At 33.7% G+C, this 15,996-nt stretch overlaps 1 protein-coding gene across 4 annotated transcripts in view; it reads right to left on the minus strand.

Moving 5' to 3' along the window:
* ABCA5 (ATP binding cassette subfamily A member 5) overlaps nt 1-15,996 on the minus strand; it is a 96,098-nt gene that overhangs the window by 24,962 nt on the left and 55,140 nt on the right. For all 4 annotated transcript variants that reach the window (XM_037727420.1, XM_017497359.2, XM_017497360.2 and 1 more), the window contains 8 exons: nt 15,727-15,854; nt 15,169-15,306; nt 9,884-9,997; nt 7,206-7,376; nt 1,944-2,057; nt 1,428-1,562; nt 659-733; nt 60-151 (listed from right to left, as the gene is read on the minus strand). In XM_037727420.1, the coding sequence (XP_037583348.1) occupies nt 60-151; nt 659-733; nt 1,428-1,562; nt 1,944-2,057; nt 7,206-7,376; nt 9,884-9,997; nt 15,169-15,306; nt 15,727-15,854 (967 nt within the window). The remainder of the gene's footprint in view (nt 1-59; nt 152-658; nt 734-1,427; nt 1,563-1,943; nt 2,058-7,205; nt 7,377-9,883; nt 9,998-15,168; nt 15,307-15,726; nt 15,855-15,996) is intronic.

Here is a 15,996-nt window from a genome sequence, read left to right on the forward strand (position 1 = left end):
CAATTCCGTAAATATGCTAAAAACATTTAAAATTTTTTAAAAATTAAAAATTAACTGACCTGAAAAAGGGATCTTTTCTTATTGATCTGCCTCCATATTTTTTCTCATAGTATTGTAAGAGGAAAATCCACAGTACACACTGCAGGTAAGGCTAAAAGAAGAACATGTTGCAGCTCATGACTAAAAGGTTTGTTGTTTATTCTTTTCCTTTGCCAATAGAACTAAGACTACATACATCAAAAAAAAAAAAATCACAACTTTTTTATACTTGACATGATAATTAAAAATAAATTTTATACAAACTAAAACAGAATTATTTTTAGTAAATCCTTCACATATTGTCTACCTCTGTATCATTCATTTATTGTCAGCTTCATAAAATATAATCAAACACAAAAACTTTGTTTTTGATTCTAAGAAGACGGAACTGTAGCTAAATAGAGTTAATAACATGTAAAAGGCTAAGTATATTAAAGTGGACACATTCAGTAGGTATTCCCTATTAAATACAGATTAGCTAGTGTTAACTAACACACTTGACTTTTTATGCACCTTCTTTTTCATAAAACAGGATAAAAAATTATACATAGTTTAAACCATAGGTCCAAACTATTTTTAAGGTAACATACTAACTCACACAAACACTTTCATTTCTTACCGATATAACAGCTACTGAAAGCCTATCCCATGAATTATAGGTGTCCTCATTTTTTCGTATATTCTTCCAAGAAATCTAAGACAAAAAGTTTTAAAAACGTACATGCTGCAATATGTAGAAATAGTTGGATTAAAATGAAAAAAATATATTTTGTTTAGCAAGCGTATTTTCTATTAAGTTAGCTATTCATATTAGTAAATTATAGTTTTTACTTAAAATCTTCTCTGTCCCAAAATATTTCAGAGGATTAGTATAAATTAAAAACATTAAACTGAGACCTAAAAAGGGAAGCAGGGGTAGCAGGATTAGTAAGTAGAATTAATTACCAACCTTAATCAATAATTCATAATATTTTTTCTAATCACATGGAAATTTTTTTTCAATTATCCAGCCTTAATAAAATAAATCTGGTTTTTGTCTCTATTTTTCCTTGGAGAAAAATCTCTTACACTTTATTCTTTCTCATTCCTTCATAGTAAAATATATTATTTAATCACTGATAAACTCCTAAAAACACTGACTGAAACCACATCACAATTCTAATTATATATATCATTTTGAGCATCAGAAAACCTATAATGAGCATAGCCCTTTTCTTTTGAGAATTTACAGTTTGACATCTCACAATAATTTATGCTGCATTAATAATATCCAAATCAAGTAGTAGCCATTAACCTGATGCATTTTACTGTTTTCTGAGTAAGAACTAACATCCTCAGACAGTACTTATTTATGTTTTTTAACATATTAAAATACTTAGCAGAATTACCTTTATGAAAGAAATCAGGCAACCTAGAAGTGGATAGATTGGAATGATGATACAAAAAGCATAATGAAGAATAGTTGCAGTTGTGTATCCCATAAAGAAAGTTATTTCAGTGATTGCAATACAAGCCAATGCTGTCTAAAGAAAAAAAACGAAAAAACAAGTGACAAAGTGTTTAGAAGTTTCATACAAACTGACTTACAAATTGTTGTCTAAGCTTCAAACTATGTTTTCAATCCTCTAGTAAAACATGGAACTAGACATGTTATTTAGCCAGCAAGTAGCAACTTGTTTGTAGCTGGTATCCATGCTACCCTAGTTGCTAAAAGTCTTCCATATTGTCCCTATGTTGAAAAGAGGATTCAGAAGACAAATGTACATATAAAAAGAAGCTGCCAATTATCTAACTAAATTCTGTGCTTACAAAAGACATGTAACATTTTAGTATAATCAGGAAAGTATTCGTGACTTTTAATTAAACTGCTATGGCAAGTTGAAATAATGTAAAATGTGACTTACCACAGAATAGATAAATGACCAAAATTCTTTGGTATGTAAAATTTTCTTAAAGGTGAAAGAAGCAATATAAGTGAACATAATAACTGATGGAACATAACCAATAAGGCAAAAAACCTGTAAATCAGAAACATGTTTCTATAAAAATATGAATAGCTTCCAATACACGACATGAAATACTAGTCATATTAAAACATTAACACAATTATTTTTAATACAATCCTGAATAAATTATTTAAACTGAACACTATTTGTAGTCTTTTTTTTTTTTTTTTGAGATGGAGTTTTGCTGTTGTTGCCCAGACTGGAGTGCAATGGCACGATCTCGGCTCACCGCAACCTCCCTCCTGGGTTCAAGCAATTCTCCTGCCTCAGCCTCCTGAGTATCTGGGACTACAGGCATGCACCATCATGCCCAGCTAATTTTTGTATTTTTAGTAGAGACAAGGTTTCACCTTGTTGACCAGGATGGTCTTGATCTCTTGACCTCGTGATCCACCCACCTCGGCCTCCCAAAGTGCTGGGATTATAGGCGTGAGCCACCGCGCCCGGCCTTTGTAGTGTTTTATACCAAGTAAAATATCATCTCATTATTTTATTATAAAAAAGCAAGTATAGCTAGCTACAACTTTATCTCTCTCAATCAAATATTAGCTACTATTTTAATATACAGCACTTTATTTTTTAAGGTTTAAGAAAAATATTATTTTATATGGCAGAAACTAATATATAAGGTCATTATGATCTCTGACAAAATTGGTAAGTTAATTTTAGCATCAACCTTGCCTAACTCTGTTTTCCCTTTTTCCTAATAAAGTATTCAATGACAGGGTCTACTGTCAGTCATTTACATGCTAACATGGATGCAAATCAGTCTCCACTTTGATATTTTAAGCTGTATTTTATTTTATTTTAAATAATTTCCAGTTTTACTTTAGATTCAGGGGATACATGTGCAGGTTTGTTACATGGGTATACTGCATGATGCTGAGGTTTGGGGTATAACTGATTCTGTCACCTAAGTACTGGGCATAGTACCCAATGGTTAGTTTTTCAACCCTTGCTATCCTTCCTCCTGCCTCCATCTAATAGTCCCCGGTGTCTATTGTTGCCATCTTTATGTCCGTGTTTACCCAATTTAGCTTCCACTTATAAGTGGGAACATGCAATAGTTGGTTTTCTGTTCCTTTATTAATTCACTTAGGATAACGGCCTACAACTGCATCTGTGCTGCTGCAAGAGACATGATTTCATTCTTTCTTATTGCTGCACAGTATTCCGCGGTGTGTATGTATCACACTTTCTTTAATCAATCACCTGTTATGAGCTCCTAGGTTGATTCCGTGTCTTTGCTATTGTGAATAGTGCTGCAATAAACATACCAGCTCATGTGTCTTTTTGGTAGAACGATTTATTTTCTTTTTGATATATACCCAGTAATGGAGTTTCCGAGTTGTAAGGTGGTTCTGTTTTAGTATTTTTGAGAACTCTCCAAACTGCCTTCCATGGTTGCTGAAGTTTACATTCCTACCAAGAGTATACAAGCATTTCATTTTCTCTGCAGCCTTGCTAGCATTTGTTGGTTTTTGACTCTTTAATAATAGTCATTCTAACTGATGTGAGATGCTATCTCACTGTGGTTTTAATTTGCAGTTTTCTGTTGATTAGTGATGCAGAGCATTTTTTCATACATTTGTTGTCCATTTGCATATTTTCTTTTGAGACGTGTCTGTTCATATATTTTGCCCACTTTTTAATGAAGTTCTTTGTTTTTTTATTGCTGAATTGTTTAAGTGTCTTATAGATTCTGGATACTAGGCCTTTGTTGGATGCATAGTTTGTATTTTCTCCCATTCAGTATGTTGTCCATTTACTCTGTTGATAGTTTCTTTTGCTGTGCAGAAGCCCTTTAGTTTAATTAGACGCCACTTGCCAATTTTTATGTACATTGCAATTGCTTTTGAGGACTTATTTAGTTGTAAATTCTTTCTCAATGTGCAGAATGGTATTTCCTAGGTTTTCTTGTAGAATTCTTATAGTTTGATGTCTTTCCCTTAAATCTTTAACCCATCTTGAGTTAATTTTTATATACAGTGAAAGGTGGAAGTCCAATTTCATTCTTCTGCATATGGCTAGCCAGCTATCCCCGCACCATCCAACACAGCATCCTTTCTCATTGTTTATTTTTGTCAACTCTGTTGAATATTAGATGGCTATCGATGTGTGGCTTTATTTCTGAAGATAAGGCTGAGGCAGGAGAACTGCTAGAACCTGGAAATTGGAGGTTGCTGTGAGCTGAGATCGCTCCACTGCACTCCAGCCTGGGTGACAGAGTGAGACTCTGTCTTAAAAAAATATTTTTCCTTGGAAACCATCATTCTTAGCAAACTGACACAAGAATAGAAAATCGAACACTGCATGTTCTCACTCACAGGTGGGTGTTGAACAATGAGAACACATGGACACACAGGAGGGAGCATCACACACTGGGGTCTGTTGTGGGGGACTAGGAGAGGGGCTGTGGGGGATAGGGAGTTGGGGAGGGATAACATGGGAGAAATGCCAGATATAGGTGATGGGGATGGAAGTGGCAAACCACATTGCCATGTATGCAACAATCCTGCATGTTCTTCACATGTACCCCAGAACCTAAAGTGCAATTATATACATATAAAGAATAATATATATGTTTTATATATATATGTGTGTGTGTATATATATATATATAAAGAAATAAAGGGTATTCAAATAGGAAGAGAAGTCAGATTGTCTGTTTGCAGATGACATGACTGTACGTATATCTAGAAAGCCCCACTGTCTCAGCCCAAAATCTCCTTAAGCTGATAAGCAGCTTCAGCAAAGGCTCAGTATACAAAATCAATATGCAAAAATCACAAGCATTCCTATATACCAATAACAGACAAACAGAGAGACGAATCATGAGTGAACTTCCATTCCCAATTGCTACAAAGAGAATAAAATACCTAGGAATACAACTTACAAAGGATGTGAAAGATCTCTTCAAGGAGAACTACAAACCACTGCTTAAGGAAATAAGACACAAGCAAATGGAAAAACATTCCATACTCATGGATAGGAAGAATGAGTATTGTGAAAATGGCCATGCTGCCACAAGTATTATAGATGCAATGCTATCCCCATCAAGCTACCATTGACCTTCTTCACAGAATTAGACAAAACTAATTTCATACAGAATCAAAAAAGAGCCTGTATAACCAAGACAATCCTAAGCAAAAACAACAAAGCTAGAGGCATCGTGCTACCTAACTTCAAACTATACTACAAGGCTACAGCAACTAAAACAGCATGCTACTGGTACCAAAACAGATATACAGACCAATGGAACAGAACAGAGGCCTCAGAAATAACACCACACATCTACAACCATCTGATCTTTGACAAATCTGATATAAACAAGCAATGGGGAAAGAATTCCTTATTTAACAAATGGTATTGGGAAAACTGGCTAGTCATATGCAGAAAATAAAACTGGACCTCTTCATTACACCTTTTATAAAAATTAACTCAACATAGATTAAAGACTTAAACATAAGACCCAAAACCATAAAAACCCTAGAAGAAAACCTAGGCAATACCATTCAGGACATAGGCATGGGCAAGGACTTCATGACTAACACACCAAAAGCAATGGCAACAAAAGCCAAAATCGACAAATGGGATCTAATTAAACTAAAGAGCTTCTACAGAGCAAAAGACACTATCATCAGTGTGAACAGGCAACCTACAAAATGGCGGAAAAATTTTGCAATCTATCCATCTGACAAAGGGCTAATATCTAGAAACTACAAGAAACTTAAACAAATTTACAAGAAAAAAACAAACAACCCCATCAAAAAGTGGGCAAATGGTATGAACAGACACTTCTTAAAAGAAGACATTATGTAGCCAACAAACATTTATGTAGCTCATCATCACTGGTCATTAAAGAAATGCAAATCAAAACCATAATGAGATACCATCTCATGCCAGTTAGGACGGTGATCATTAAAAAGTCAGGAAACAACAGATGGTGGAGAGGATGTGGAGAAATGGAAACATTTTACACTGTTGGTGGGAGTGTAAATTAGTTCAACCATTGTGAAAGACAGTGTGGCGATTCCTCAAAGATTTACAACCAGAAGTACCATTTGACCCAGCAATCCCATTACTGGGTATATACCCAAAGGATTATAAATCATTCTACTATAAAGACACATGTACATGTGTGTTTATTGCAGCACTATTCACAATAGCAAAGATTTGGAACTAACCTAAATGCCCATCGATGATAGACTGGATTAAAAAAATGTGGCACATATACACCATGGAATTCTATACACTCATAAAAAAAAAAAAAAAAGCTCATGTCATGTCTTTTGCAGGGACATAGATGATGCTAGAAACCATCATTCTCAGCAAACTAACACAGGAACAGAAAACCCAACATTGCATGTTCTCACTCATAAGTGAGAGTTCAACAATAAGAACACATGGACACAGGGAGGGGAACATCACACACCGGGGCCTGTCAGGGGGTGGGGGTTTAGGGGAGGGATACCATCAGGTGAAATACCTAATGTAGATGATGGGTTGATGGGTGCAGCAGACCACCATGGCACATATATACCTATGTAACAAACCTGCATGCTCTGTACATGTATCCCAGAACTTAAAGTATAATAATAATAATTAAAAAAAGGAATTCAGGAAAAACTGCCATTCTAAACACTAAAGTATTATCAATAATCTACTCAAGGCTTGGCATGGTGGCTCACGCCTGTAATCCCAGCACTTTGGGAGGCCGAGGCAGGTGGATCACTTGAGGTCAGGAGTTCAAGACCAGCCTGGCCAACATGGTAAAACCCCGTCTCCACTAAAAAGACAAAAATTAGCGGGGCATGATGGTGTGTCCCGTAGTCCCAGCTACTCGAGAGGCTGAGGCAGGAGAATTGCTTGAACCCAGGAGATGGATGTTACAGTAAGCCAAGATTGCGCCACCGCACTCCAGCCTGAACAACAGAGCAAAACTCCATCTCAAAAAATAAAATCATCATCATCATCATCATCACCTACTCAAACAAAAAAATATCTTCATATAAGTCAGTCTTGACATTTTCATAATAAAGGAAAAGTCCTTTAAAAAAATTAATAACCAAATTATTCAACAAGTCAATTGCCATATTTATAGTTTTTTAAATAACATTCTATCTATAAATAGCATGAGTACAACTAGTGTTAACTTACCACAGCAAGGAACTTTACAGTATAAAAATATAATCCATAATGAAATGCCAATAAGCTTCCTAGCATCAAAGTAAGAATGATAAAAAATAAGGGGATATCAACAACAGCTTGTCCAACCCAATATGCAGATGGCAAAAGACCAGAAAGTTTAAGTTGAGTATAGGCTTTGATCTAAAAAAAAAAAAAATTATAATTTTAGACATTTTATAAACACACAAATAAATTAGTAAATTACTTTAGATCTCTTAATTTTACATCAATGAAACCAAAAAGGTCACATTTCAGAGTTATAGGTAACAAAAGTTCCCCTCGCACTAAATATAAATTCCATTTAGCCTTTAATTTGACTCACTATTTCTGAGATGTAACAATTTCAACAAAATTTTTAAGAATCAGAATACAGTAGTGCTGCTAAGAAACAGAAATTAGGCAAAAGGTGTCATGGGGTTGGGATTACAGCTATGCAAATAATAAATAGCCAAAACATTACTTCTTTTGAAATACTTCACAAATAGACAGGAAAATATGTTTACACAGGAAAAGAATTCTCATTTTTAAAAATAAGCCTTTCATTAAAACATTAATAAATTGCCAAAATATCCTTTGGATTTACATAGGGCTTTCAGCTTAAATGAAAGCTTTTGAAACTTTGAAAGCCTTTTATATACACCGGTATAGTACAAAAATCTAAGGTGTTATTTACATCGCAAGTTTGTTAATGGTAAACTTAAATGATCACAGTTTTCGTATCTCATGTTCTCATTTAATTTGAAATTTCTAAAATATTTCACAAACCTAAATACCTAACAATCTTATGCAGTTGATTTTTGTCATTTATAAAAGTATTTACTCCTAACAACTAAAGGTATTATATGAAAGAGCTGTCCACAGAGTGAGATAAAGCAAGAAATATAAAGATTAGTTAAGAAGAGAAGTGAACAAAATTGGCAAGTTTTATGTTCAATGAATTATGAGAACATGAGACACATGTAAATTCTAATACAAGGATAAAAACATAAGCCAAGGCAAATGAAAGTATTTTTTAATAATTCAAACTTTCATTATTCATACATTGCTGGTAGGGATAATGTAAAATGGAATACTCATCTTGGAAAATAATTTGGCAATTTCTTATAAAACTAAACAGGTTATGATTCAGCAATTGCACTCTTGGGCATTTATCCCAGAGAAATGAAAACTTATGTTTGCACAAAACCTGTATACAAATGTCCACGGCAACATTATTCACAATAGCCAAAAACAGAAAATAATCCAAATGTTCTTCAATAAGCAAATGGTTAGAGAAAGTGTGATGTATCCATACCATGGAATAGTACTCAGCAATAAAAAGGAATGGACCATTGATACATCTAAATTGGATAAATTTAAAAAAAAAAAAAAATGCTAGTTGAAAAAAGCCAATCCCCAAAGAAAACTTACTGTGACATCATTTTACATTTTTGAACTATCAAAATTACAGAAATAGAGAACAGATTAGTGGTTGCCACAGGTCAGAGAGATTAAGAAAGGGCAAAATATGGGAATCTTTCTGGTGACAAAAATGTACTGTATCAATGCCAATATCCTATTATATTGTACTATAATTTTACAAGATGTTATCCCAGTGATATTTGGGATAAAATGTAAAGAGTATACAGGATGTCTCTGTCATTTCTAACAAACATGAATATACAACTATCTCAAAATAAAAGTTTAATTAAAACTATTTCAGTTGAAACAAAAAAAATGCAAATGTCCAGTAAATTTCATTATTATGCAGTAGGTTACAGATTTCTATATTCCTTCCACTTTTCTATAATTTCTAAGTTACAATGAGTATATTTATAACAAAAATGGAATATTATTTTAAAAATAGACATGTTACTTTTATACTAAACAAATTAATAACAAAATATTTATTTATATAGAATCATTAAAATAATGAATTCATTATTCATCATAGTCTGTAAATCATTCTAGACAAATTTGTTTTTACTGAATGAAGATCATACATGAAGAAAATAAGAATTTTTATTAGAGAAGTAAGATACAATCTCAGCAGTGTGAAAGAGTAGAAGGTTTTGAACAGCCAAAGACTATACAAGATTGCTATATGCCTGAAGGAAAACAAAAGGGAAAGCCATAAAAAGAAAGTAAAAGAATATCAAAGAACTTCTGTATACTTAGCAATTTCTCCAAGGCCCTAATGATGACAACCACTTTCACCTTTTTTTTTTTTTTTTTCAGTTAATGAGAATTAAGTGACTTGACTACTTCATACCTCTGTTAAAGGATAAAGAGCACAGGCACATGAATGCACCAGTTAAGAACATGAAGACCATAGTCAGTTCCCAAATCCACAATTTAAACAAGTTGAGTCAAGTCATATGAACAATCTCATCTTTGATATCCTGATCTATAAGCAATTGATAACAAAAAACCTTCCTCACAATGTTGTGAGAATTATAGAATATAATTTTTAAAGCATACAGCAAGTCTCAAGTAATAAATATTAGTTATCACTGTTACTACAATAAGAAATTATAATAAATGTATTTATACTCCATTTACTTTTTTCTAAAATAATAATTACAGTAAGGCTTGCAATTATGCAAATAGGTTATTCTTATATGACATTTCTTGGTAGCAAATTATATATATTTTAACTGAGTCATTACCTTATGATTTTCTGCATTTTCCATGGCAAAGTAAGGTGGCATTGCAGTAACAATGATTCCAAGCAAAGCTGCTTGAAAATACAGCTCTATTTTAAAAACTATGTCGGTAATTTCCTGAAAGACAAACACAGAATAACAAATGGAACTGAGAATCATTTCATATCTTAATATATACTTAAAAAATCAAAACCTCAGAAAGAACATATTAGAATACCTAACCCAGGCATAGTCTATATGAAAGAATGAGTGGCAGATGTATTAACAGGTGGCGGTGGACAATATTACCAGCCCTGCCACTTACTAATAACTATCTGATCCTGAGCAAATCATTTCGTATCTACAACACAAAATAATCTGGCATATAAATTAAGCTTCACAATTTAATAAAAATGAATGATGTATTTGAAAAGCAATTAGTATGTCCACTATAGTGGTCCTATGCAATGATAATAATTATCTAAGAATGGTATTTTTTGCTCTTTATTGTCTTGGGACTCTCGTTTTCTCCATTGGGAAAAGCTATATCCAAGCTCAGCTCCCTATAGGAATCAGAACTTCTTCTCCCAAGCAGAAGAGAATTTAACTCCCACAGGCCCCAATGTCCCTAGCTTGCCCCAGGGATCCAGGTGCAGTCAGCTAACTTTCCCAGACAATCAATAGACAGCTAGCACTTCAAATGCAGATTACCCAGGTCCATGGATACTATATTATTGCCCAACCTCACCAAGGTCAGTTTCCTCCCATTGTTCTATAAGAATATGTACCCATGGGACAGAGAAGGTACTCTGCACTGGAATAGAACCCACAGTGCCTAGGAGACAGAGTACATCACTGTCTTGTTGAACCTGACCTTCTGAGTTTTTCTATTTAGCAATAAAGTCAATTCCATAGTTTAGGTCATATGGCATTGCAGAATTTGTCCCAAACTCTGGTAATATGACAGTGGAAGGCCCACAATGAACCCATAAATATGTAAACTAAGTAGTGCAAGAAGTGGAAATGAATGAGACTACAATTGTATCCAATCATACAGAATCTAATGAAGGAAGAAAGAAATTTGAAATATTAATGGTACTATATTTATGAATAGTTAGCTCTAAAAACTCCCATTTATTTCTTTCAATATATAGTATGATTATATGTCAGTGTCTGATGAAAATTGTAAGTTGCAAAATCTTGGGTAATAGTTAAGTATACAGACATATGTAGTAACGTCATAAAAACATGTATGGGAATTATAAATTGTGAATTGTGTTTACTTCTACAGAGGACAGAAAGAAGCAAGATTGGAGAGGGGTAATATGAGTTTCCACTTGTATCTTTAAAGTTTTATGAAAAACAAATATGCAATGTTAACATTTGAAATATTTAGATAGTAGGTGGTTCATTTTCTGTAGGTTTAAATTATTTCATAATAAAAACATCGTGAGAAATGATCTACAACTTTGATGATATCAGTATCAATATGCATTGGTGACTCATAAGTACTTGTTTACTGTCCAGAAATCTCTCCAGGTTCACATACACAAAATATTTATTAAATGTCTATCAGGAAAATGCCACAAAGACAACCAATTCAGTAGATTCAAACCGAAATGAGTACTTCAATTCCAGTATAACAAAACAAAAATCTCTCTTCTGCCTATATTCTTAAAATTGGTCAATGATAATACCATGTATCACATTGTCTAAAAGCAAAAAATTTTATACTCTTTCCTCTTCTTCATCTCACAAATGCAACAGTGATCAAGTTATGCCACTTACTTTTTTAATAACCCTCTATCATGAATGCTACTGTTGCTGCATTAACTCAGACACCCATCAGCCCTTCTCATATGACCTATTTATTTAAAAAGAATCTCTAATCCGATTTATTGAACTTTCTTTTCTTTTGAGACGGAGTTTCACTCTTGTGACCCAGGCTGGTGTGCAATGGCGCAATCTCGGCTCACCGCAACCTCCGCGTCCTGGGTTCAGGCAATTCTCCTGCCTCAGCCTCCTGACTAGCTGGGATTACAGACATGTGCCACCATGCCCAGCTGATTTTTTGTATTTTTAGTAGAGATGGGGTTTCACCATGTTGACCAGGATGGTCTCGATCTCTTGACCTCATGATCCACCCGCCTCGGCCTCCCAAAGTACTGGGATTACAGGCGTGAGCCACCGCGCCCGGCCTGAACTTTCTTTCCTCTCCTACAACCCAACTTCATCTGCATACCAAGAAGGTGAAGCAACTCAACTCCATGGGAATAGAAGCTTCTGTGCTTAGGACCCTTCCAGACCTTGCCATGTGTATCACTTCACCTCATTGCTCATCTGCACCCTTTATTATAATCTTTATTAATAAACCAATAAACATAAGTAAATTGTTCTGTGAGTTCTGTGAGCCATTCTAGTCAACTAATCAAACCTGAGAAGGACATCACGAGAGCTCCCAATTTATAGCAGGTTAGTAAGAAACACAGATCGCAAACTGAGGATTAGGATTGGAATCTGACTGAGCCCTTAACCTGTGGGATCTGATACTATCACCAAGTAGACAGTGTCAGAATTGAATTCAACTATAGGACACACAGCTGGTGTCTGCGGGAGAATTGCTTGGCATGTGGGGAAAGACTCTCACACGTCTAGTGTCAGAAGTGCTGTGTTGAGTGTGTGAAAGTAGAAAAAACACGTTAGTTTTTCTTATCTCAAATATTATCCTTATTACAGTAAAGCACTTTTCACACTATATTATCATCACTTGCTTATTTGTCTGTTTTCTCCCCTATTCAATAAGCATCTTAGTCCCTTTTTCACTGATGTAATCCAAACATTAGCAAGGTACCTAGCTACCATAAGCACTCAATAAGTATAGTAAGTGTGTCTGAATTAATTAATCAGTTAATTAATATTAAGAGAAGTGGTCAAGGATTATTGAAAATGATATGCTGCATCGTCTTTGAACATATAGTAAAGCAAAGTACATTTAAAAACAGCCGATTAAGAAAATGAGAATTATAGTGAACAATATAATGGTATAATATTATGACAATATAATAACATGGATTTTTAAAACATAAAGATAAAGGGAGGAAAAAAACTATTATTTTAAATACTCTGGCAGGTGTGGTGGCTCACAGTTGTGATCACAGAACTTTGGGAGGCCAAGGCAGGAGGATCACCCAAGGTCAGGAGTTTGAGACCAGCCTGGTAAACATGGTGAAACCTCGTCTCTATTAAAAATACAAAAAAAAAAAAAAAAATTAGTTGGGCATGGTGGCATGTGCCTATAGTCCCAGCTGCTTGGAAGGCTAAGCAGGACAACTGCTTGAGCCCAGGAAGTGGAGACTGCAGTGAGCTGAGATTGTGCCACCACACTCCAGTCTGGGTGACAAAGCAAGACTCCATCTTAAAAATAAAGAAACACTCTGGAGAAAAAAAACAGTAATTTATAAAGGGCTTGGCAGAATGACTCAAAGACTCAACATGATAGAAGAAACAAGTAAAGGAAAAATATGTTTGGGTAAACAAATTTCATAGGAATTGATATGTTTAATCAGTGTTTTAGTTTGAAGAAAAGAATTATGACTACATACACACAAAAACATTTTTAGAGTGTAAGACATGCTTGGACAACTGGATATCCATGTGGAAAACAAGAAAGTTAGAATCCCTCCTTATATAAAACACAAAAATTAACTGCAAATGGATCATAGTCCTAAATATAAGTGCTAAAACTATAACTCTGAGACAAAAATGTAGCAGTAAGCCTTTTTTTACCTTGGGTTAGACAAAGATTTCTTAGTTAATGACACCAAAAGCAGAGGCAATGAAAGAAAAAAAAATAAATTAAGTTTCCTCAAAATTAAAAACTTGTACTTCAAAGGACACTATCAAGAAAGTGAAGAGGTACCCCAGGTTGGGAAAAAAACATCTGCAAATCATGTGTCTGATAAAGGAGTTGTATCTAGAAAATATAAAAAACTCCTATAAATCTAATCAGGAAAAGACAAATAATAAAATTTTTAAATGGGAAAATGAATAGACATTTCTCAAAGATATAAGCACCTAAAAAGATTCTCAGCATTATCAGCCACTAAGGAAATGCAAATCAAAATGAAAATGAGATACCTCTCCACACACACTGCTGCTAGAAATGGAAAATGATGCAACCATTTTGGAAAGCAATTTGGCAGTTCTTCAAAATGTTAAACATAGAGTTACTAGATGATCTAGCAATTCCACTGCTAGCTATACATCCAAGAAAAAAACATACGCTCATACAAAATCTTGTACTCAAATATTCATAGCATTACTCATAATAGCCAAAAGGTGGAAACAATGCAAATGCCATCAACTGATGAATGGATAAATAGAATGCGGTATTTCACATAAACATTCCATACGTTCCACACAATGAAATATCATTTGGTAGTAAAAATAAATGAAGTACAGATACATGTTACAACATCAATGAATCTTCAAAGCAGTATACTAAGAACAAGAAAGCAGACAAAATGGAGTACATATTGTATGATTCCATTTATATAAAATGTCTAAAATAAGGAAATCCATAGATACAGAAAGTACACATTAGTGGTTGCCTAGGGTTGGGGGTAGGTATGGGAGGAAATGAGTGACTACTAATGGGTATAAGGGTTTCAGGGAGGCAATGGTATATATCTAAAACTGACTCTAGTGATGACTGCACAACTCTATGAGCACAGTAAAAAACACTGAGGTCCATACTTTAAATAATTGCCAGGTAGATTGGGCATTCTATTTCAATGAAGTTGTCTTTAAAAGTATGACAGGAGAAAATAGAAAATATTGTTACAGATACTTGTCCATTTATTTTTTAGCATATGAAAATCCAAAGGATTAAGAAAAAAATTGAATATTTTTCTGTAGTCTTGATTCTGATATGTACAATCCAATAGTTCTATCTAGAGAAAAAATGGTTGTCTGGGTGACTTCTCAGTTTTTTCAATGCCCTAATATCTGGATTTCAGATAAAAAAAATTCATTTAAAAATTATCATATATTTTATTCTATGATCAATACTGAACACACTTATGCCCTATAAAAAAATCAATACCAAAACAGAATGCCCTTTACCCTTAAACATACTTATACTGGGAAATCATAAACCTTAATATAAACCATTTCTCACTTGAGTTTTAAGAAGACTAAGATCCCACAAGATAAATTTCTACATATTTTGTTATTTTGCTGGATTTTTAAAGTTTATTATTATATATATGATATGCATATGAAAATTTATCTGTATTACTTTGGCTTACTTGAAAGAATGGGGTACTCCAGATCTGGATGGTTTCAGTCACATTTAAATGATAAAGATAGTAGTTACTAATGATATTCACTAATATAGGTAAAGAATAAACCATAGTACTGTTGAAAACAGCTGCAAAAACATAGTCCTACAATTAAAAAAAAAAGACACTTGTTACATACTGTATATAAATATAAGTGGATATATTATTGCTATGTACCAAGCTTTTCTCACCTACAAAGCTAATGCTCATGCTGAAAAACTGCTTCAACAACTCACAGAAATAATACCCAATGACAGATAAAGACAATCTGGTTTGGAATGTACAGATATTTTAATATTTTAAGCAAGCATATCATATTTTTTAAAAACTAAATTCCTATAGCTTTATTTATTGGTCATTTGTGAGGGAATGAAATATATCATAAATAAAGACAGCTAGTTACTTCTAAAAGTAAAATCTAATTTCTAACTCATAAATGCAAATCAGCAAATAATTAATTTTAGAAGAAATGTTTTAATCTTGTATAACTCCCAAATGGATATTCATTCACTGCATTTATCTTACCTTTTCTGAACGCATCACATTTAAAGCTGCACTATGAGGAGCCACAGATACATAGTCACTGTCATTAAACATCGTCACCATTATGTTCTGGCTTGTGAAAAAGCTAATAAGATCACTGATATCTGAGTCTGGTGTTAGAAAATAAGCAAATAATAAAGAATGAGTTTAAACAAGGTTTTTTAGTAACATTGGGAAGATCATTCTATTTTTAGAGAAATATTTTATTTTCATTAGTGAATATGCAAGTAAGTTTCCTCTTTTGTAAAGTGG

This window comes from Cebus imitator, unplaced genomic scaffold (genome assembly GCF_001604975.1).
Source record: "Cebus imitator isolate Cc_AM_T3 unplaced genomic scaffold, Cebus_imitator-1.0 Scaffold229, whole genome shotgun sequence".
Taxonomy (NCBI): domain Eukaryota; kingdom Metazoa; phylum Chordata; class Mammalia; order Primates; family Cebidae; genus Cebus; species Cebus imitator.